Source organism: Choloepus didactylus, chromosome 5, assembly GCF_015220235.1.
Source record: "Choloepus didactylus isolate mChoDid1 chromosome 5, mChoDid1.pri, whole genome shotgun sequence".
Taxonomy (NCBI): Eukaryota; Metazoa; Chordata; class Mammalia; order Pilosa; family Megalonychidae; genus Choloepus; species Choloepus didactylus.
In genome coordinates this window covers 137,369,836-137,394,517 of record NC_051311.1, presented here as the reverse complement: position 1 = coordinate 137,394,517, position 24,682 = coordinate 137,369,836, and the positions used below count along the sequence as shown (strand labels likewise).

Genomic DNA, 24,682 nt, shown 5'->3' with positions numbered 1-24,682 from the left:
AGGTAGAGGGTTCATTTTGTTTGCTTTGTTTTTGTTTTTTGTATTTAGCTCATATTACCTCCAAGGTTATGAAAGATGTGAATTTTTTTTTTTTTAACTTTTAGAAATTTAGTAAGAATTTTAAGATTAGTGCCTGGCATCTTTTTTCATTGATTTGTTGGCTGTTAGTTGTTTTCATCAGGATTGCTTAGCCACTGCAGCTCCTAAGAGGGCACTGTTCTTAGGAAGTTTTTTCATGAAAAATATGAGGCCAGGCGTACAAATAATTTTATCATAAATTATATTTCATTTCCCCTAATTATTCTTATATATGAGAGTAATACTTGTTCTCAAGTAGCCAACATTTTTAATATACTGTGTTCATATTTTAGAAGAGTAGAAAAACAGACTTGGCAGACACTGAAATAGTTAATTGGCTTTTCCAGCCAAACTGAGTTTGTAAAACTTTCTGAAAATTGAGAAGTGGAAGGGAAAGCATTTTTCTGTGCATTAATGCCATATTTTATTAACCCTTAGTTTTTAGGCTATTAAAGGTTTCTTGCAGGAATCTTTTATTAGATAAGCAACTAGAGGAAGGAAGATAGTTAATTTACTATGATTATCAAATATCTGCAAACATCCAGATAGTTAAAACAGTCATTTTGACATTAAATCCTAGGTAAAGATGAGGTTTATCTAACAATAAGTGGTAATTTTGTGAAAGGAATAAGAGCAACAGCAGAATTATGACTTCAAGTCCTATAATCTTTAATAGCAAACTTTTAAAAACGGTATTTAGAAATATTTGATGGTATCTCATGGTGTTTAATTGGACTGGGCTTTTATATTCTTATTAGTACTCATATAAAATCAACAGCTTTTCATGATCTGGAATTTACATCTTAAATCTTGCACACTGCACTGTTAGAAAGTAGACTGAACAACAGTAGATATATATATATTTTTTTTCTTCATGCGTGTCTTTATTTTATTATTCATCTACCCATACACTGGATAAAGAGGGTGTCACTCACAAGATTTTTACAATCACCCAATCATAAGATGAAAGCTATATAGAACACTGGATGTTTTGATGTTGGTAGGATAAGTGTACACTGGATACAGAAAAGTTACCGTATGTAATACTCAAGGATTGGTGGATAAGAGTGAGAGACAGAGCAAGTGAGCAAATGAGAGAGAGATTACATTCTTCATTTCCATTTTAGCTGGTAGTTTGGATTGGAAACTGTAAATTAAACTTTTTAGTAATTGTTACTATCCCAAGTGGGAATATAAACTATATTGAACAAAATTTATTTAGCCTGTTAAAAAGTTAACCTGAAGCTATAGGTAATTAGTTTACATTATTACATCACTTCTAGTAGAGACTCAAACTGGTACTGAATACAAGCAGCTATATCAGGTGAGCTGACTGCTACCCGTATGGGGCTTTAAGATAATGATGAGTTTAAATTTCCTCTCAGAGCTAAGTGAGAATAAAACTGGAGGCAATAAATACCCTTGGCCAAAGCCATTAAATGAAAAAGCTGGGAATTCTCCAGCTCTTGACTTAAATTGTTTGTTTATCTGCTGGCGCCTAGTCTGGAGTCAAGAGCTGGAGATTTCTATCTGTGACAGAACTTTGAAACTCTTGCAGGACACTTTCATTTCAACTTAAGGTAACTTGAGTTTATAGCTTTGGCTTTAAAGATTACTAATGATTTACTCATTTCCTTACCATTTAACCAGAGTGGACTTTTTCCCAGGAAGGGATCTGTGTTTATTTAGGGCCTTTGTCTGCGGAGGGATTAAAAGGCAGCCCACCAGCATTGTGAACTTGATGGTAATAAAAGGTCACCAAAACACACCATAAAAACATTCTTACCATGGAATTAATTATACAGTGTAATTTTACAAAGCAACTCGGTTACTCCCTCTCCACATTCCCCCCACCATCACCATTCTGAAACATTTCATCTTTTAAAAATTAAAGCTTTGGTATAGTTTGGGTTTTTGAAAAAAATTTTGCTTCTTTTATGGATGCTTAAACACTAAGGAAATTAATTGTCATATGTATACGGCAGTTAGTTGCTTAAAGACCTTAAAATTCTTAAATAAATATGATCATTTATTGCTAAACTATGATATGCATAACTTGTTTGGGAGGAGAGTAGAGGAGTAGTGAAAAGGGGTGGTTGGTATTTCATTCAATAGTAGTTTCTAAAAACCTGGAGTTTATCTGTGCCACCAGGTGGCATTGCATCCAAACCTGCTTGTGAAAAGATTTTTAAATGCATTCTTTTTTATTTAATAGAGGACATAATTTTTTCTGCATTTACTTTTGAAGTTGGTTTAAAAATGCATCTGATATTAAGGTTGATTCAGTGGCTCCAAAAAACTGAAAAGATTTCTGAATTCTGAACGTGATTGCTTTTAGGTTGTTAATATTGAAAAGAAGTACATTCAAACATTTGCAGCATATTGCCACTGTTTTAGTAAAATGAACATTTAACATTTGATTATTTTTTGGTGCTTTACTTGTCTAAACACTGGAGAGGGGATCCTGCTTGTAATTACCCTCACAAATATTGTGAAACCCCCCAGTCTAGCAAACCTCCTCACCCCCCACCCCTTGTAAAAAAGTGTCAGCAGGTTTCACTGTATGAGAATTTTGAGAAATAGGGAAAAACCTCTGAAAGGTGCAAGTTAGTCCTTTTCACAAGCCTAACCATGAGATTCATTAGGCAGTTCACATTCATGTCTTAAAACCTGTTTTTAGGAAAGTAAATTCTTGCAGTTTCCTGTACTGGTTTTGAGGGAATCTTTATAGTCTTTTGAATCCAACTCATTTTAATTAAGTGATAATATAAAAGCAAAAAAAACAAACCCTCATTATAAATTTTATGAGTGAGAATTTTTTTCATTAAAATACATATATATCCTTTTTCTATTTTTATGAACCCATAAATATGAGTTAATAAACTGTGGCAGAAACAATTAAATTATTTAATACAACTATCCAGGTCACATTTTGTAAAATCTGATATACAATATGTTGTCAGAATAAATAAGGTACAGGGTTTGTTCTATTGATTTTTATTCTTTCAAAAGTGAAAGATGTTTAATGATTAACTTTGATCATTTATCAAAAAACTTTATGAAATGCCACTCATTTATACTCTTGCCTCTTCTCTGAGGCTTCTTAATGTGCACAACCTGTTTAAGAAATGTATATGTTTTCAAAGTAAATTTTTGACCTCCCACTTTGATGTTCCCTGCTTTAAAAATAAAACAAAACAACAAAAACAGTCCTTCTCTCTTTATTTTGAATAACTTAATTGGAATGTGTTATACTAAAGCTAAATGTATACGCCCTTCAGTATTACAGAGAACTTTTTTTGTTTTAAAAATTATGAAGATTTCACTTTTGAAATAGTCTAGACAAAAAGTACTCATGACATTTGACCTTGAATATTTTACTTTTAAACTTGATACAACAGTCTGCTTCTTAGCTTTGTTGTATACTGATATTTCTACTTATTTAACATCAAAAAGCTGTAGTGGTTTCTCTTTATAGATTGTGTCTGTGTTCTGGAATTGCCTCCTGCTGTGCATGGATTACTTCTTGGCTTGTTGTGTTAGAATTTCTCACCAGGGTTTATGTGAGCTATGTAACCAACATTAAAAACAAACAAACAAACAAAAAAAAAAAACAAGAAAACACCCAAATGTGATACAGTAGATTGGATTAGTAAAAATTGTACTTGCTATTCCTAATTATAATTGAGTAAGCCTCTTGGCCCAGCATATTAGTTTTATGTAGTAAGAGTAAGCACATGCAAATCTCATGCAATGTTATACATACTTATAATTCCTCGTAATGCCTGTATTTTTCTAGTTATTTCTATTATATTAAATGATTCTATTTTACTTAAATTCCAGAAAGCTCTCTCTTTTATTCATTAAAAAATAGTAGTCATTAGAAAAAATCTTATGGTATATGTTGTTTAATAAGGAAGCATTTACATGTTGGCCTTTCTCATTTCAGTAGGCAATAGTATTGGCGTAAGTAAGTGTTGCCATGGGAACCTCCACATGGATATAAAAGGCAAGACTGTCTGGGTGGAGGAGGGAGTGCGATATACTAAAATACTGCTTGTCTAAATGATCTATTTTGTGTGTTTGTTTGTGGGGGGCACTGCTAGGATGAGACGGGGAGAGAAGATGTTGCAGAAAGTAAATGTGAAAAGTTAAAACCATTTACTTTTGGAGTCTCATAGGTGGGAGTGTTTTAAAATTTGAAATGTGATTCTTAATTATTTGTATTATTTGCATATATTGGGGGAGTCTTTGTATTTTATTCTTAAACTGTCTATGGAATATATTTAACTTATTTAATTTTAGATAAAATATTTAATTCAGTGAGATTTGTTGATCAGAAACTTAGTATTTCAATGTCTGAGATGGTATTAGTCATAAATTTTATTAAACATGGATAGATTTAATTATTTTTCAGATATCTGAAGTTTTTTTTTAAAAAACTAAAATGTTGACTAGGAGATAAAGCTAAGGTGGTGTTCAAAGAAAAGCTGGCATTTAAGCTTTATAATATATTTAATATTAGATTTTTAAAATTAAATATTTTTAGTACTTTTCTGTAAATATTTAGTCAGGGAAATAATATTGTATGGCTTCTTTTTTTTTTTTTTTTAAATAAACAATTAAAACAACAACTGTAGTATCAACAAAACCAAATAGCAAATCCTTTCTATCTTTTGGGAGCATGTGTGTAGCTATGGCTAAAGATGATTAAATAATACCTAAAATAACTGTATGTAAAGTAATATTTTTGCTTTTTGTATATGTAGGCTACAAAAAAACAATGAAACTCAATATGAGTTAGCCTGGTAAAATGTAACAACATCATCATGGCAGTTTTAACACTATGGATTCTGGTTGTTAGATACATAGCAGTTGTAACACTATGAATTTTGGTTATCAGATGCATGTAGAAAAAATGAAAAGACATTAACCTGACAAAAACTGTCTAAATGTACCTTTTCGGTCAATCCAGAGAAAAAGCAAAACTGCCACAGTAATAAAGAAAACATCCGGAAGTTTTTAAATTAAAAAGTTATTTAAATTAAAAGGGGGGAGTGGGGAAGGGGAGAAGAAAAAGGAGAAAAAAAACAAACCTACACTCTTTTTTCTGCTTCCAAGGCCTAGTTGTATCTATGTAAATTAAGCAGCAGTGGAAGTGTGTCGATTCCAACTCAGCATAAATGATGCCGTGTGTATCTCTTTGGGAGTGAGTGGGTTTTGCGTGGATGGGCGTGTTGAGAAGTAAACTGGGATGCAAAGAGTTTAGTCCTTAGTGGCCTTTAGACATAGAAAAAAAAAAAAAAAGCTGGAATGTGAGCCAACAGTGAGAAAGTGTGTTTGCATAAAAAAAAAAAGTGAAACTTTCAGATGGAGTGAAATCATTCATAATTGTGAGAGAATGCTTAGTCCTCAGTAATCTTCAGGGTCTTTTTTGGGGGGTGGGAGGGTAGAGACTGTGGCCTTAAACTGTGAAATGTTCCACAGTCAAGATAGCTACTTTTAAGTAGACTTTTGGCAATTAGTTTATCTGCTTCATTCTAAACGTGGCTTTTGAAAAAAGAACTAAGGAAAATTGTATATATATTTTTTGAAAAATAGGTAACAAGAAGGATAAGAAGTGAACTTTCTTTCAAAAATTAAGAGAATGAAAGTAAAAGCAACGACATTCATGTCATTTTTCTGCTTCAGTTTTTGCCGCTGCTTTTTGGTGTCCACATTCCCCTAAAAAAAACTGCCAGTCTTTTAAGAGGGTGGAAAACTTAAAAGATAGACACAGCCTATCAATAAGTGGATTCAAAACATCATTATTTTAAAAATTTCATAATACAGGATTTTCTAGACAGGAGCCAATATTAAGTGCCTTTGGTGTATCAGACTATCATGCTGAGTTGTGTATGTATTTTAAAACATTTAATCCTTATAGCAACTCCATGCAGTAGATACTATCCTCATTTTTAATGAGGAAGTTGAGGCCCAGTTAAGAGCAGACAATATCACAACATGCAATTTTTATAAAAATTAACCTAATTTAGCAAAAAGAAGGCATTTCAGTTTGGGAATTTCATAATAATTATGATAGTATGACCTTCAATTTTGGAAATTTTATTCGTTACTAGAATACAAAAGCTTTGGGTTGTTTTATTTAAAATCAAAATCAAGAGAAATACTTTTTCATGCTGCATTGGTATCACCATTTAATGACACCTTCCACACACACAAAATCAAATTGTAGAAAGAATTATTAGCCGACTAAAAAGCCCACTTAAGTAACTTAAAGCAATTTTATTTTTTGTTTTAAGTACTTGAATCTAGTCAACTAGAGGAATAAGAGGGGCAAGGAAATTTGGAATCAGAAGTTTTAAACCTTCTAAAATAACTTCCTTAGAAGGTCTTTTGGAAGTTGGGGTATTAAAAAGTGTCAAAGGGTGTCCTCTGTAGCTGTGTAGTCAGATTATGAGTCCGCAGGACAACTTCACATATTTTTTTCACATTTAACTTGTACTTGTGAATTTTTTTTCAAAAATATATTATTCAGGTATATGTACCTTTATAACTTTTTAAATACTAAAAGTTGGCCTTTACACAGTATCAATGAGAATTTTAGTGTGCATGATTAAGCAACAATATACTTTTTATTTTAGTATGCTAATAGTTTTCAACCTTAAGACTTATGGATTAAAACTTATTGCTTAATAGTAATAATAATCAAGTGCATCCATTTGTTCTAATTTGATATTACAACTGTCATTTTGTGTTTTACTGAGAGAATGATAATGTATTGGGAACTGGTGATTTTCATTTTGTCAGTATTTTCAATCCCTCTTACTACACACAATCTTTCAGTAAAATCACTGAAAAAAATCCGTCAGAGCTTAATAGGGTTACTTTAAAAGTGGGGTGTGTGTGTGTGTGCGCGCGCGCACATGTGTACATGTGTTAGTAGTTTTATCCTGAAGAGAATTCAGTGAAAGATATTTTCCTTATTTAATTCAGAATTATGTTAAAACAAAACAAAGAACCCAAATTCATCACGGCTTAACTATAAAACATAGGTTTCAGAGAAGGCTATAAGAAAATCTGATGTTTAAGATATTTTGCTTTGCTAGTTTTTCTCTGAATTTTGCAAATACCAAGTATGAAATGGATACATGCAAGTGCATATTTGGAAAACAAAATGAGTCCCACCCAGCCTCCTATTTTACTTATTCTAGGAATGGGTATTTCTTCTAGTTAATTAATTAATTGTTTAAATAGCCTGATATGTTTGGTCTCATGACTCATAGATTTCTAACTCCAAACATGATTATTAGCAGTTTGGAAAGAAGAGTGAAGAGGAGACCTTTCTTCCTCTTGTGCTGGTGTGTTCAAAAGAAAAAAGCAACAATATTCTTGTTACTATGGCTCAGAGCACAAAAGAACAGCCTTTTACCAGTTCCCAGGTTATTTTGGAAGTCATATGTTGAAGCTTCCTTCATTTGTTTGCCCTCCTTGTTCTGAAGATTCCCAGCTTGTTATTTACTGAGTAAATTATTTCAAGAAATGCTTACTAGGTGGGTTGCTGTGAAAGTAAAGGGTAGAAAAAGGAGACTAGAGAATATTAGCAAGAATTTTCTGGAAAAAAATTTTTTTAAAGATATTCTGACCCTGGCTCTTAAAGGTCAAGTTTCAAGGGAATAATGATCATTGCTGGTCAGAAAAATTGCCCAACTGGATAGTGATGAAAACTGGAGTTTAGCCAAGTCTCATTTTTGTGTGGTTTGCTTTTTATTTTCCTGTTGTTGGTTGGATTGGAAAAATCCTTTGGTGGGTCATTTGATTATGGCAGGACCAAAGTCAAGTTTAACTTTGCCTGACTTGAGTGATGTTATCTTTTTTAACCAAAGTGGCCTATGACAATGAGACTCTTCATCAGGAAAAAAATGAACAATTTTTAATGTTTATCTATGCATCAGTTTTAGGTGGTAATGTCTTTTCTGAAGATAGAGATTGTGACTTTAAAAAGATGACCTGTGGTATTTCAGGAAGTATGCTAAAGGGAACATGACAGTGTTTTCATGCAGGAAAGGAGATATGGGAAAACTAGTATAAGGGTAATGAAAATAAGGCTCTAAAAGAAGAGTAACCATTCTGTTTTTGTTGTTTCAGAGAGAGGACTAGAGAATTTATGTGTTTTATCAATTATATATGAATGAGAAGATAAACAAGAATAGGAAAAAAAAAAACCTGTTTCAGAATGGTAATTTTGATATCCAGACTGAGCATCCCTTGTTATATTCATAGGCAGTACAGTTAAACACCAAAATAAGCTGTTAAGGAATCTTTGATGCTTATTTTAATTTGTGGTCTGCATCATGAAGATATGTGAGGGTTATAACTTGAAAAATGAGCTTTGTGGAAAGGTTTTGTGGAAATAAGCTATTTGTGGTTACATGCCTTAACCATTTCCTATTTCCCACTTACAGTCATTGTGAAAAATAGATGAATTTGTGGATGTGCATTCTCATCTGGCCCTTCTCTCCCACCCCATAAAAACAAAATCTAAGAAATAAGTTATTCTCTCTCTTATTTAATCTAGATGCCATAGTAACTTAACTTCTTGATTTCTTTTTTCATTGACAAAAAAAAAAAAGGAGATGATAATGCTTTCCTTTTTTCATGTCTTGAGTTTTAAATTTTCTTGAATTCTTTATATTATGATACCACATATGCACGAGAAAGAGAGGACTGATAAACGTCTACTTAGAATTTTCCATGCAAACCTTTGTTTTTTGAGAAAAAAAATAACTAATCTTTTGAGTAATTGCTATTTAATTTTATTTGCACTATTTTATTGCACCATTTTATTTTCTCATTTAATTTTATTCATAACTTTAAAAACTGTAAAAATATTTTAAATATAAAGGATTCAAAGTAAAGTTTAGGGTTAAAAATTGATCTAGTCACATCTGCTTTTTTTTTCTGCATTCTCTACTGAAATTCCTTAAATAAATGTTCTTTTATTTTAACTCTTTAGATTGGACCCAAGAATGACAATTGTGTGTGTGTGTTCTAGTTATTGTTTAATATTCTGATATTCTGCAGGCAGGCACAGTCTTACCTGAAGAGTCTTATGTCTTTCATATAAGTTATTTCCTTATCTTTAGCAAATCTCATGGAATCCCTCAACAATGTCTATTCCATTGCACTGTTTGCCATATGCAATTCCCCAAAGCATTGTGTTGATTGTGTATTTAAAGTAGTCAGTTTCCACATTTGCTTGAGCCTCTTAAACAGGAACAGTTCACTTATAGTTCTCTCTCTCTCTCTAACTCTCTCTCTCTCTCTCTCCCCCTCTCCTTAAATGCCTTGTTTCAAACTTCCCTTTACATATCTCAGTAAATGAGTTAACCATTATTGTGGTTACATGAATCTATGTATGTGATAAAATTGCATCAACTACACTTAAGTAAGTGCATGCAAAATTGGTGAAATCTGGATCTCTGGTTTGCGACAATATCAATTTCCTGATCTGTTATTATTCCAAAATTATAAAAGATGTTGCCCTTGGGGCAAACTGGGTAAAGAGGACACAGGACCTCTCTGCACAATTTTTGCAACTTCCTGTGAATCTATAATCATTTTTTCTTATTTGCAATATTTAATTTACAAATTTTAAAAGCATGCTTTACAGTAATAATATCTGTTGTTTATTGAGTGTGTGCCATATACTTTACATGTATCTCAAGGATGACATTTTAATAAACTTTTTTCTTTTGACCCGAAGACACAACGTTGATGGACTTTTATTCATATATACCTAATACATGAACACATGTTTTTTATGGTGTTTGCTTTCTGAAGAACTCCTTAATTTTTCCCCCTCAGCAATGATCTAAAATGAATGAATGGAATCAGTATCTAATTCTTGAAAGGTGTTCTGCATCTAACCTTTGTCTGACAGAGGTGATTGTGTTATTGCTGTGTATAGTTTGAGTTGTACCTACTTTGTTATGCCTCTGGGTGGACACACTTTTCGCTTTTTTCTTTTTCAGTGTTCACTCAGTATGTAATTATTGAAATGAAATGTGATAAAGCTTGTGTGGGAAAGAAGTCCTCATTTCCTGTCTTTGTTGGTATTTGTGGGTCCCTAATCTTCTAAGAGTCTGTGCATTACAACTAGGGGTGGGTACTTTTTATGGTGAGTAAGAGGGAAAAAGATAGTATTGAAGCAATTCCTGTCTAGGCCTGCAAAGTGCAGATTGCATTTCTCTTTCAGTGGTGTTAGGTTTATGGCCCTTTTTTTGGAAAGTGCTATTAAGTGTTTGGAGACCTTTATCTTTCTCTGTTTTGTTGTAGCAGATGGAGTTGTTCTCTGGTGGTTTTGCTGGGTATGATAAATGTTGTACTAAAACTGTGTTTGGTGGAAGTTTGATCTGGAAAGATTACTATTTCTTTCAGTTTCCTGAAGAAAATGGAATCACAGTATTCAAACTATTGAGCAAACAAATCCATCAGCAAATCAATAATAATAATGTGTTTTTCCCATTGATGCTTTTAATTTTTTCCCCCTTTCTTTAAAGAAGGTTAGGAATAAAAACCAGAAATGATGATCAGTTTTGTTTGTAATAGTATAAGTGGTAGAAATCATCACATCTTTTTCTTCAGAGTATACAGGGAGTGATGTCTAGCTAATAAAGGATTGCTCCTATTTTATATAAAGAAGAATAAAACAAATAAATGATGCAATTCTGTTGTATTCACAGAAATGTTATTCAGAATTCGGGAGACATGACCTACAAGCCTTAAATTCATGCAACATAACTAGCCTTAGTTTTATTTCTATAAAATAATTTTTCTATGTATTTCTAATATTCTAAGAGCTGCTTCCCTCTTTGGCATTGCTTTCAGAGTTTAATTCTGGTTAATTTGACTAGTGGTATTTTAAAATAATTGTGTTCTCATAACAGATTTTATGTAATCTTGTGGGTTTTCTACATAGGTGTTGAAAGATGTTAGCCATAACCTAGCTTCTAGATTGAAATAAATTTTTAATTGATTGACTCCTCCTGAAAAATAAGCTTGTTACTAAAAATAGATAGGAAGTTCTAATCAAATTATGTAGCATTTAAAGACAGTTTTCTTTTTTCTTGGATGATTCCCACTGCAGATCTGCTGTGACACAACTGGGAACAAAGTTTTAGCTTGAACTGAGTCTGTGGTATCATTAGCAAATTTTCATTATCCCCACATTTCAGTTATTTGCATTAGTACTTCTTTACATTAATAGAGGTAATCAAAAATTAATTGTAGTTCTTGGATCTGAAACCCCTCTCTTCAAGCGCCTATATATTGTTTTGTTTTATTTATTAGTTTTACTGGTTTGGGGGGAAAGTAGCAGAATATAATCAAGCAAGTGGTGTATCATGTCTCAGTGGTATCTTGAGTACAATCACATCTTTACTGTTCTAGTGCCTGAGGTAGAAGATACAAAGGGGTCCCATGGTTTGGGGCCATTCTTGTAGCGCCTGCCATAATGTACCTGTCAGAAGATTTACCAGCTCCCAGCATCATGATTTTCTTTGTACTGAGGCTGCTAGGAAGCTCAGATCTAAATTTTTGAACCCAATAATAATATTTTCCCTGGCTTCCCTTCTGTTTTAGTTTCCTGGTTGCCAAAGCAAATACCACACAGTAGGTTGGTTTAAAACAATGGAAAATTATTGGCTCACAGTTTTGAGGCCAGGAGAAGTCTAAAATCAAGATGTCATCAAGGCAATGCTTTCTCCAAGAAGACGGGGTTATTCTGGGGCTGGCTGTTGGAGATCCTTGGTCCTTGGCTTTTGTGTCGCATGGCAGTGCACATGGCAGCCTCTCTTAGCTTCTGGGTTCCATTGACATCCAGTTTCTGGCTGCTCCCTATAGCGGGTTTCTCTCTGTGTCTGAATTTCATTCTGCTTATAAAGGACTCTAGTAATAGGATTAAGACTCATCCTGATTCAGTTGGGCCACACCTTAACTGAAGTAACCTCATCAAAACGTCTTTTTTATAGGATTCACACCCAAAGGAATGGATTAAGTTTAAGAACATGTTTTTTGGTGTATATGGCTCCAAGCTAACACACCTTCTATATGGTTTCCATTCCCACTTTTATCTTTAACTTAAATATTTATTTAGTGTATACTGCCTGCTAGGCACTGGCAGAAACACACTGGTGATTACTAGAGACCTGCTTCCCCTCTTAGTGCTTACTGCTTACAGTCCTTCTGTTTGTGTCATAAACTGTCTCAAAATTCTTTTTGGAAATAAGGATATGATTCCTAAATATGGACTCACAGGGTCATTGGATTTTCTTGTTACTTTTCTCTTTTATCTTCCTCCGTGTACTTTTATTCCTGCCTTTATCTTCATTTTCTTTGGCTATTTTTTCCTCTTGGAAAAAAAAAAAAAGAAAGGAAATGAAGACTCCCTACCTCCCTTTCCTTCTTTAAGTTTCTGTATATTGTAATCCAAGACTGTCTTTAACATTTTATTGTGCATATATATAAGCATCTACTTGCTTTAAAAAAAAAAAAATGGGATTTTCCTTTGCAACTTACCTTTTCCTTTTAATATAATTCAGTATATCTCTTACTATATAATAGGTTTACTTTGTATTTTTAATTACTACAAATATTCTATTATGTGGACAGCCCAAAGGTTGTTTCCAGTCTTCTGCTATTATTTAAAAAAAGCTCCTCTGAATGTTCTTGAACACAGATCTTTGCATTTATATGCAAATATATCAGTAGGAGAAATTCTAAGGAATGGAATTGCAGGGCCAGAGAGTATGTGCATTTTAAATTTTAGTAGATGTTGCCAAGTTTTTCACCAAAGCTTACACTTCCACCAACAGTGTAGGAGAGTATTCGCACTTTTGCCAACACTGGGTATCATTTCCAATCTGTTGGTAAAAAAGTGGTATTGAATGGTTTAGGTTTTCCTTTTTTTCAAATTATGAGTTAGTTTGAGCATTTAAAAGGTGTTTATTGGCCATTTGTATTTTTTTTTCAGTGATTGCTTATTCCTATCCTTTGTGCATGTTTTTATTGGATTCATTCCTTTCACGGTTATTTGTTGAGTACTTCTTGTTGCCACCTGTTTGGCTAGGCGTTGATTGATCATCTTTTAAAATTGATGTATATGAGTATCATTTATTCAACAAATATTTGAATATCCACCATGTGTTAAGTACTATTTTAAGCCTGGGAGTAATACAGCAGTGGAAACAGCCACACACACCCACAACACCCACACATACACTCCTGCCCTTCTGGAGGTCACATTTTAGTGCATGTGAATAATGAGGAGATATAAATGTTACAAATATTTTCTGCCAGTTTGTCCTTTCACTTTTCATTTTGTTTATGGTACTTTTTGCAATACAGAAGTTTTAGATATTTATGTATTCAAATTAATCAGTCTTAGCTTCTATGACTTGATTTTTTGTCCTGTTCTGAAAGCCATACTCTCCAAAATTGTAACATTATTTTAAAATTACACATATTTTAGTCACTTTATGATTTCATGTTTTAAAATTTAAATCTTTGATTTATTTGGAATTTATTTTGGGGGGCGAGTGAGGTAAAGATCCAGATTAATTTTTTTAATTCATTTAATGAATAATCTATCTTTCCTCCAAGTACTGTCTTTTCCATACACTCAATTCCCATATGTATCTCTTTCCCATTTGGGTCTATTTCTGAGCTCTCTATACTAGTCTATTGATATCTCATTGTTGATTCTTTCCCAAATAGGACATTTTTACTTTCTGTTGCTTTATTTTACTGTCCAGGAGGATAGGCTTCTTTCATTGCTCTTCTTTTTTTCTCCCTAGAATTTTCCAGATTATTTTTGCATGTTTATTGTTCCAGATAGACAAAAAAGTCATTTTATCATGTTCCTCCCCAAACATCTGTTAATATTTTGATTGGAATTACACTGAATTTATGGCTTAATTTAGAGAAAATTGATATATTTACAAAACTAAGTCTTCTTATCTAAGAGTAAGATTTACTCATTTGGATTTCTTCTTTTCTCTTACTAGGATTTCAAAGGTTTCTTTATGTGGGTCCTACATTTTTGTATAGTTTACTCCAAAGCCTTTTTATCTTTGTTGTCATTGTTGGTGTCATAAATGGAATCCTTTTTTTTTTTTTTTTGTATCTTCTGATTGGTTGTCGTTTATAAGAGGTTATGAAAGGTATTGATTTCTATATTTTAATTTGAACCCCACTTCCTTTTTGAATTCTCATACAGTTTCTAGTAGTTTTTCAGTTTGTTCTCTTGGGTTTTTCAGGTATACAATCTTACCTAAAAATGTTAACTTTGCCTCTTTTTTGCTAAATATTATATCTTATTTCTTTCTTAACTAATTACCATGGCTAATACTTCCAGAACAATGCTGAGTAATAGTGATAACAGGTCCCCTGTCATGTTCCTGACATTCAGACTGTTTTATTGATTTGATCTTAAACACAAGGCAGTTTTTGGTTTGAGATAGTTTAAAAAAAATCATGTTAAGGAAGTATCCCTTTATTCTTATTTTAATGTATGTTTTCATTATTCATTTCCTTTACACATATTTATCATGTTTCTAGTATGTACCAGGCACTACATTGGCACTAGAAAGCAAGCAGTCAGAATAGGCACAGTCCTTGCCCTCATGGAACTTACAGTCTAGTAGCGGGACACACATATCAATCAGATATTCACCAAAAACTTATCACTCAATGCAATAGGGATACATTGGGCTATAAAAGCATATAAATGAGAATTTTCTTGGAGACCAGGAAAGTCTTGTCTGAGAAAGTAGCCATTGATTGGTGATCTTAAAGTGGAGTATGCATTAACTAGGCACAGAGAAAGAACATTCTAAGCAGAAGGTAGCATATTTGGAGGGAAGCATGTTGTTGGACAAGGCAGAAGAGAGAGGATAGGCTGGACTATCATACTGCCTATGTTGTTCTTTATGCTAAGAGCAATTGGAAGCCATTGAAAGTTTTAAACAGGGAGACAACATGATCATATTTGGATTTCTGAAAGATTACAGTAACTATAGGGGAGAAAAGATATTAGTGGCAGGGTGAGAATAAATGCTGGGAGACTAATTGGGAGGCTAATGCGATAGTCCAGGCACACCAGGATGGTTGCTTGAGCTAGAGTAGTGTTGTGGAAGATTGAAAAAGTGGTAACATGATTTTTTGTTTGTTTTCCTAAGAGTACATTAGATTTTGGTGTTATAGGAAATAAACCTATAAATTGCACCAAGAATAACTCATAGGATGGATGGAGCTGGGTGGAGGTGCGGCTTTTTGTACAGAATACTTTATTTTATTGTTTTTATCCTTGTCCTCTGTTTCTTCCCACCTTTCCTCCTACTTTTCCTGACCTGAAAATCCAGTGTCTTTTCATCCGATTTCTATTCTTCTTTACACTTCCTTTTCACATCCTTTACACATCCTTTCATCCAGCAGACATTTATTGAGTATCTCCTGTGTGTCATGTACTTGCTAGGGGCTGGGAAAAGAGGTGAATGAGCCCTCAGGGGCCTCAAGAACATCATTATGATGTAGGAGGTGAGGCATATTTATAAAAACAACACATTGTACTGAGTGCAACATGCAAGAACATGCAATGTGAAGTTATTGATCCATTTGTGGGTGTACCATGGAAGGCTTTTTGGTTTAGGTGAGATCTAAATTGCATTTAAAAGGTAAATTTGCCAAGTGGAGAAGGGAAATGCTTTTTTCAGGCAGAGAAAAACACAGTGTAAAGACACAGAAACATGAACTAGCACATTGTTTTTGCTGAAATATGGTAGTTTGATATTTCTGGGATAGGGCATTTCTGGACTATATTTGCAGAGGGAAGTGGCGAGAAATGAGATGGATGAGGCTGACAAGTGACTCATCATGAAGGTTCTTACAGAATCATTGTATTCAGGAAAGCATTTTACACTGATGGGGAGGGTGTGGAGGAGCAAGTGATACTTTTATTAATAGAATTTTATTCTATAGTGCCTTTTTTTTTTTTTTTTTAGAAAAGCTGTAACCTAGTCTTAAAATAAAAAAATGTAAGACTTAGATGGCCCACTTGATACCAAAATATGATGGTGTTATCTTTTAAGTCCCTTTTGAAAAGAAAGGATCAAAACTAATGGAGTGCCTCATTGAAAGGCTGGAAATATAATTTCATCTAAGCATACCTGGAAGTATCTTCTTAAATGTGATAAAGTGCTTTTCTAACTCCAGGTGCTAATAGTATGACCAGACTTTGAAGAAAGAGATATTTCTAGTTTACAGAATTGAGTGAGATTCTTATCTGGGACTATGAAGGAATTAACAGATACCTTCAGAATGCTATACAGCTGAGTTGGAGATAGAGGTAAAGCTCTAAAGGGACCAGATGGGTGGTGGTTAAGTAATAGCAGATGTTCCTTTTAAAATCTGCAAACCAGAGGACTGTTAAATACAGTGCTTGTTTTTTTTTTGTTTTTTTTGTTTTTTTATTGTGATGTGACTGTAGCAGTCTTATATTTGAAACTCAAAAAGGAAACAACGGTGTTCCAAAACAGCTAATATGCAGGTCCAAAAAAAAAAAAAAAAAAATGAAGGTTTTTTTTTTTTTTAACTGCCACATTCACTCCGAAGCCCATTCATCTCCTTCAGCATCCCAAAGATTAAGCACATGTTCTGCTTAGCTATATAATAAAGTGGCAAACACGCTGCACCACTGACATCACAGGACAGTTGCCTATAAAACTAGACTTCTGACGCTGGGCTCCAGCTTCACGTTCTCACAGGTCGTCATCCTCATCCGGCAAAGCGGTCGTCTGAGCAACCTCTAAGTCGTGTTCATACTGTGCCGCCAAAGCCGGGTCCATGACAACCTCTGAGGGGGCGAGAGCAGGCATGGCCACGAACTCCAGGTTAGGGTCTCCAATCAGTTTTCTAGCGAGCCAGAGGAAGGGCTTTTCAAAGTTGTAGTTACTTTTGGCAGAAATGTCATAGTACTGAAGATTCTTCTTTCGGTGGAAGACGATGGATTTTGCCTTAACTTTCCTGTCCTTAATATCCACTTTGTTGCCACACAACACGATGGGGATGTTTTCACACACTCGTACCAGATCTCTATGCCAGTTAGGCACATTCTTGTAAGTAACTCTTGATGTTACATCAAACATTATAATGGCACACTGGGCTTGGATGTAATAGCCATCTCTCAGGCCACCGAATTTCTCCTGACCAGCCGTGTCCCACACGTTGAATTTAATAGGCCCTCTATTGGTATGGAACACAAGGGGATGGACCTCCACGCCCAAGGTAGCTACATACTTCTTCTCAAATTCACCAGTCAAATGACGTTTCACAAATGTAGTTTTTCCAGTACCCCCATCGCCAACCAATACAAGTTTAAACTGAACTTGGGGTTCTCCTTGGGCGGCCATCGCGATGGTTCTTCCAGAAGCGTCTCCGTCCCCCGTCTGACTGAGCTACAGTGCTTGTTTTTTGCTGACTTAGTGCTAGGGGACACCTTTATGTTTGTGGCTACCTCTGAGAGTCAAGAAGAAACTGGTATTCAGATAGTTTGGAAATTTGGGCAGTAGTATTTTTGCTTTGTAAACTGAACAGATTTGCATAAGGAGGAAACGTTGATTAACTAGTGGGACAGCAAAGCATTTAACTGTAGTATAAAAGCGAATTGAGTATAGTAAAAAAAAAAAAAGCACTTATATTAGGAATCTCAAGACATAGATTGGAGTTCATTGCTTCCACTACCTGTGTGTGATTTTAGGCAAATTACTTGACTTCTCTGAGTCTTAGCTTTTTTAAGTAGAAATAAAAGTGGGAGCATTAGTGCTTAATCTATAGTCAGTGATTATTTTGAGTCTTAAATGAAATAATGTAGAAGACGAAAGATCTTATTGGTCTGTAAAGTGATGTAACCATTGATTCTCCCCAAGTGAGGATATTCCTTTTGTATAAGGCCATTTTTAGGACCTTTACCTTTTGTGAAAATCAGATGAGATTTTTATCTTTTATTTTTTTCACCAAAACCCTAACTTCAAGGTTGACTTTCTCAGAATGTTCTAATGTAATTGGTGGAAAGATAAACATTATTATTTACTTGGGAATATTGTAACATGAATCAGAATTCTGGTTCACAAAACAGGACTTCCAGAATTTTGAGAAGAGGCAGCTTGGTGTGTTGGAAAGATCATGGGAACTGGATTCAGAAGACTCAATGTTAGATAACCTACTAGTATGTGACTTGGGCAAGTTCACACATTTTCAGAAGTAATTTATATGCAGAAGAGTATTTCCCCAGATTGCATTTTTAGTGATTGTCTTAATATCAAGTGGTTGATTTCTATTTTTCTCCTTGTTTCTACAATATATTGGAGGCAGTGGAGTTTGGAGTCAGTTTTTCTGCCACTTACTTTTGATTTCAGGCAAGTTGTTTAACATCTCTGTGTCCCAGTTTCTTTCCTCATTGTAAAATGGACATTATAACAGTACCCACCTCAATACTTTTAGAGAAAGGTGCCTGGTTCATAGTATGTATGTGTTTCATAATAATTACTCCTATTATTATTACTATCACTTTTGAAATTATTAAGGGAAAAAGAGCTGAAGTTCTCATTTAGTTGATAAGGATTTGAAAATCTAGTAGAGTAGTTTGAGGATGAATTCTAGTTACTGATTTTCCATTTTGTATATAAAGATTGGGGGAAAAGGTTTTATCCACCATAAAAAATTAAAACAATTTAAAAAATCTTTGTTTTTTCCTAATTGAAGTATAAGCATTTTAGTGATTTTTAAATGTAATAGAAGGGTACTTTACTTACTCTTTTTTTTTTTTTTGTAAATCTAGATTTATAAGTGGAAATATGCTGATAAAAACACTTCATTAGATGAAAATATACATTTTTAACAGGTGAAATATTGTCATTTCCACATTTTTAAAAATGTCGTTACTTTGGGATAGCTATTCATTCCTACAAATACAATGGTTCCTAATTTGTACACATTATATGTTTATACTTTTACATACTTGAGTGAAATAATTTGCTTTCTATTTCAATTTTAGCTTGTGTTTTTTTTTAACTTCAGTCTCTTAAAAATTAAAAGATATTTGATTTTTAGAATCATTAAAAATAAGGCATTCTTTAACAATAATTCTTAATTTGATTTTTGGGTTTTTCCTATTCAATCAAGTAACAATTAAATGGCAAAAAGAATTAGAAAATATAACATCTTATGTTTTTAGGGTATTGATTCCTCAGATATAATTGAGGAAATTTTAGTAACTTCTGGAAGCAAAATTACAGAATTACAGATTAGTAATTTTTCTTATAGATAATAAGGGCTTCATGATATATTTTAAAACACTATATACTGATTTAACAAAATTTCTTGTCTTGTATTTATCCTGGACCTTCCTTCCTTACCCATTTTCCAAATTCACTTAGAAAATGAAGCAAACTAAAAAAAACCAAAAGTCCTCTTTCCCTTGTCTAGAGGCTTTAAACCTGAAACATCTTAAAAGTGGCTTGTTTGTGGCTGTTGTGCAATCAACATTGAATTGTTATTTTCAGACTAAAGATCCTAGATGTTCCTGTGATAGAAACATTCCTTGGGGACTGGGGTCCAAATATCATTCTGTCACTCTCTAATACCCATTTTAGCTAAATTTGGGTTGGTATTTATACATTGCATGATTCATACATCAACATTTACTTTCCCCCTTAAACCCCTATACTCGGATCATAGAAACTGCTAGTTCAAAAGGACAAAACTACTGACACACTCATCTTTTCCACTTACCTCCTCAGTTGATTAAAATGTCAAATTTTATAATGACATTACTTGGGTGATAATCTTTGAATTACAGCTTTAGCCTGGTGGGATCTTTTCTTAGTTATTTTTTGAAAAGGTTAGAAATAGTTAAATACCTTTGAATACTCATATCTCAAATAAGCATCTTGTCATTTGTTGGTTAAAATGAGTTACTGAATGAGAAAGAAACCCCTTGATTGCAGGGGCAGGAGGTGAATGAGGGGAGGGAGTGCAGGGGATGGGGTGGTGCATGGCTGGGGAGCAGGGTGCATGGGAGAGAGGGATATAGACAAGGCAATAAACCATTAATGTGAAATTTACTGGACGACTTTCTTTTTATTTAAAAGTGGATATTAGTAAAAGTACCACTACACTTTTCTCCTAATAATTTTTTTGCTCAATGTAATTGTTTTGCCAAATTTTCCTTTCAGTTAAGATTTAAATTTCGTATTTCTGGTAGTAAAATCATCTCTGGCAATTGTAGGGAAGTGGTAGCTTTCATATCACTTCATGTCTGATTCAAAGGTTTTCTTTTGTAATTAATTTTCTTCTGAGCTCTTTGTAGAGAACAGTAGCCCACTGCAGAGAGGTTGGAGTACTGTGGACTTTGGCCGTTCAAGCTTTAATGATACAAGGGAATAGCAAAGCAAGAATAAGTGAGGTACTTTTTGGTGAGCAAAAAATATGAACTGACTGTCAGTGTGAGATTGGTTCTAGGAGCAGTTAGTCAGCAGTAATAGGGCACACTTGAGTAATTGAATTTGCATAACAAGGCTTGCTGAAGAGCTCTGACAGGCATAGAGATTTGTCTAGCTAGAGAGCTCCAGATGGACGTGACCACGCAGCAGCTGGGTGGCACGTTGCTCAGCATGGACAGTACTGCCCAGACTGGCAGCTGGACCCTGGCGACTGCAGGGCTGTGGCAGACCAGCTGGTGGCTTCTGACAGCCAGTGGCCCTCTTAGAGAGCCTTTTCATAATGGCCTGTCAGGGTACTGGACCTGCAGGGACCAGCAGGAGAGTGTCACAAGTCACCAGTGAGTTTTGTTAGGCTGAGGAAATCCATCCCAAGGAAGTAGAGGTGGTCACTGTTGCAGTCACAAAACTAACTCCTCCTAGACTGATTCTCCTGCTTTTCAAAAAGGATAGGACTTTTTGACACATTTGCTCTTGACAGTCATTCTGGGTTATGTAGCATTCTTCAAACCTTGAAACTAAGTTAGCATCTTGCCCCAAGAGCCCATGTATTCTGTTTGGGATGGAAAGGAATATTCCTTTTCATGTGTTTCCTCTGTCTTTACAAGGCCACCTTTGTTTTTTGGGAAATTGGTGATGGGTTTAATAATTTATCTTGGATTTATTGCTCACAGGAAAAAGTGACATATTGAAAGAATAAACAGCAGAGAAAATGAGTGAGCTGGTATGAAGGCAGTTTTTCAGGTCAGCCCTCTCTTACTTCCAGGTGCACTGCATTTATGTGGAGGAATTATCCAAGCACCCATCTTCTCAAATTAGAATAAGCATTGAAGAAGGCCAGCTTTGTGCTTGCTATGTATAAAGTTTAGGTCTGTATTCTTAAATTGAAAATTTTGCTGCCTTATAACATTTCCTCTCTAAAAAATTCATATAACTAGACAATACAATTTTTATTTTTTAAAGGCAGGAAGACTCTACTTAGATGCAATTGTTTTTTCAGTAAAATGAAACACTTGTTATTACAAGACCCAAGCTCACTTACTTTTAGTACAACCAAATTTTTATGAAAGAAAATCATTCATACAGTTCCTCTGAGTGAGTGTCATTGACATTGGATATGTTTCTCTTTGAATTGTCTTATTAGTGCTTTTCACTTTCTCCGTCTTTTCATAATATTTAATTTAGTCCTTATATGATCCCACTGAAGTACACAGGGTAGGTAATATCTCTACTGTAATGAGAAGAAATGGAGGCCACAAGAAGGCAAATGTCTAGTGTCATCTGGCTAATTGTTGAAAGACCCTGGACTTTATGGCAGTAAGAACTGTCCAAAAGAGTTGCCATTTTTAACCTTCAATTTGGCAAAGATAGAAAAGTCTGTTCTTAGCAAGGGTAGGAAGAATATTTAGCTTCACGTTTTAGTTTCCTGGCTGCTAAAACAAATACCATACAATGGGTTGGCTTAAACAACAAGAGTTTATTGACTCACAATTTTGAGGCTGAGAGAAGTCCTAAATTGAGGCATCAGCAAAGCGATGCTTTCTCCCTGAAGACTGTAGCATTCTGGGGCTGGCTGCCAGTGATCCTTGATTTTTGGCTTTTCTGTCATATGGCAGTGCACATGGTGGTGTCTTCACCTTTTTCTTCTGCATTCCTTTGAGTTCCAGCTTCTGGCTGCTCCCCATGGCTTCTTCTCTCTGCCCTTGTCTATGAGGCCATCAGTGAGAGGTTTAAGACCCATCCTGACTCAGTTGGCCACACCTTAACTAAAAGTAACATCTTCACAAGGTGCTATTTACAATGGGTTCCTACTCATGATAGTGGATTAAGATTAAGGACATGTTTTTCTGGTGTAAATAACTCCAGGGACACCTCACCTCATACACTGCTATTGGGATGAAATTATTTCATCCAATCTAGAGAACAGTTTGAAAGTATAAATCAAATGCTTAGAAATATAATTTTTTTTTACTTAGTAATTCCACTTCTAAGAATTTATCCTCCCAAATTAAGAAATTGTGTTAAGATTTAGCTACATGAATGTGCTTTTACCATTAATAACAGTGGTTCTCACTGTGCTATCCATGGACCTCCAGGGAGCCCTCCAGGGGGGCAGGAGGTCAAAATCATTTTCAGCCTTTTTCACTGTGCTGATATTTATAGTAATGGTGCAAAAGCAATGGTGGGTGAACCTGCTGGCCCTAAGCATGAATCAAGACAGTGGCATTGTATTCTTCACTGCCAAGTACATGTGGTTTCATTCAAGAATGTGCTTGATGAAGCAATGAAAATTATTAATTTGATTAAATCTTGACCCTTGAGTACATGTCTTTTTATATCCTGTGTGACGAAATGAAAAGTATGCATCAAGCACTTCTGCCACTGGTACTGTAGTTGTCTTGAGGAACAGCCCTTTGTGACTGAGTTGCCAACTGAACTATCTGCTCTTTTCATGAAACATTTTTGTTTGAAAGAACAGCTGACAGACAAGACATTTTATAGACAAACAGTGAAGTGAACCTATTACTTCAAGGAAAACAAATGACAGTATTTGTTGCCAGTGATAAAATTGGAACTTTGAAGCAAAAATTAGAATTTTGGAAAACTTGACCTGCCATTGTGAGCTTAACAGCTTCCTAGTACTTAAAACTTTTATGATGAGATTGGTGGTGATATTAAAGAATGTGAGTTTTGGGTCTTTAATATTGGGAATTTGGAAGATCTGCATAACTCATTGAACCAGTGTTTTCCAAATGACCATTGTGTGATGTTAGGAAATTATGCATGGGTTAAAAAAAAGACCCATTCAAAGTACAAAGTAGACCAATAGATTTTAATGTAACAGTGGACGAAAAGTTCATTGGTAACAGTTTCAGATTACACATTGCAACTAATCTTTAAGAAACTACCATTTTTTGAGTTTTGGTTTAATATCAAAGAAGGATATACACAATTATCTTAAAAGGTTATTAAAGTACTCCTCTCTTTTCCAACTACATACCTGTATGAGGCCAGATTTTCTTTATATACTTCAACCAGAACAACATTTATCTGCTGCTGCATTTAATTTGCCGTGAAAATTCAGATGACTTTTATTAAGTCGGACATTAAAGAGATTTACAGAAATTTAAAGCATTGCTACTCTTCTCACTAAATGTTGTTTGTTTTGGAAGCTGGTTACTTTTCATAAACTCTTAGTTTTAATTTCTAATATAGTAAATACTGGTAGATATAATCTACCTAAGCAAAAGCTTCAAGGTCCTCAAGAATACCTTAAGACTGTAAAGGAGTCCTGAGAAGAAAAATTTAAGAACCATTGGTTTAAAATAATGATTTGGGAACAATTCAAACATCTAATAAGATGAAATTTATTAAATTATATAATATAAAATAAAAAAGATTGATAATATATATAAATATTTGACTTGATAAGATTTTACAGTATTTTGTTAGGAAAAGCAGGTTATAAAACAATACACATAGTATGATAGCTTTTTTAAAGATTATTATAAATATGTATGTTTATTATAAATGTATTTTCTAACATTAAGGTGTTAAGTGGTCTCTGGGAAAAGACGGTTGAATTATGAGTGTTGTATTTATGATTTTGCTTATCTCTGTTTTCTAATTTTTCTATTGTACTTGTAACAAGGAAAAAAGCTTTTAAAAAGTTGTCGTAAGATTATTAGTTTGCTTCATGAAGTACTAAATTTCCTCCTGGCTCTTGATGTATTATATATCTCATTCTTTACTAGTTTTGTGACCTTGGCCAAGTTACAGAACTTGAATTTTTTCCCCTTATTTTAAAAATCAGGACAATAGTTACCTCTCAGGTTTGTTGAAAGGATTAAGTGAGGTAATATCCTGGTTATAGTTATTCAATATATTTTACTTCCATCTAACATCTCCCTCAGCTCTAAAATTCTGTATAATAGCAGTGTATCTGTGAGGTTCAGTGGCTCATAAAGCTTCCCTTGAAGTGAAAATATGGATTCTTTGAAAACAAGAAAGTATATCATGTGATGATCAACTTATTTCTGTGAAAAAAT

At 34.1% G+C, this 24,682-nt stretch overlaps 2 protein-coding genes across 5 annotated transcripts in view; one reads left to right on the top strand and one right to left on the bottom strand.

Annotated features, from left to right (window-relative positions):
- The window catches only part of HIBADH (3-hydroxyisobutyrate dehydrogenase), a 169,042-nt gene that overhangs the window by 66,489 nt on the left and 77,871 nt on the right, over positions 1 to 24,682 (top strand). The window lies entirely within an intron of this gene.
- LOC119534519 (GTP-binding nuclear protein Ran-like) lies at positions 16,697 to 17,586 on the bottom strand. Its single transcript, XM_037836959.1, has one exon. The coding sequence runs from the start codon at positions 17,544 to 17,546 to the stop codon at positions 16,896 to 16,898; it is 651 nt and encodes a 216-aa protein (XP_037692887.1). The 5' UTR covers positions 17,547 to 17,586; the 3' UTR covers positions 16,697 to 16,895.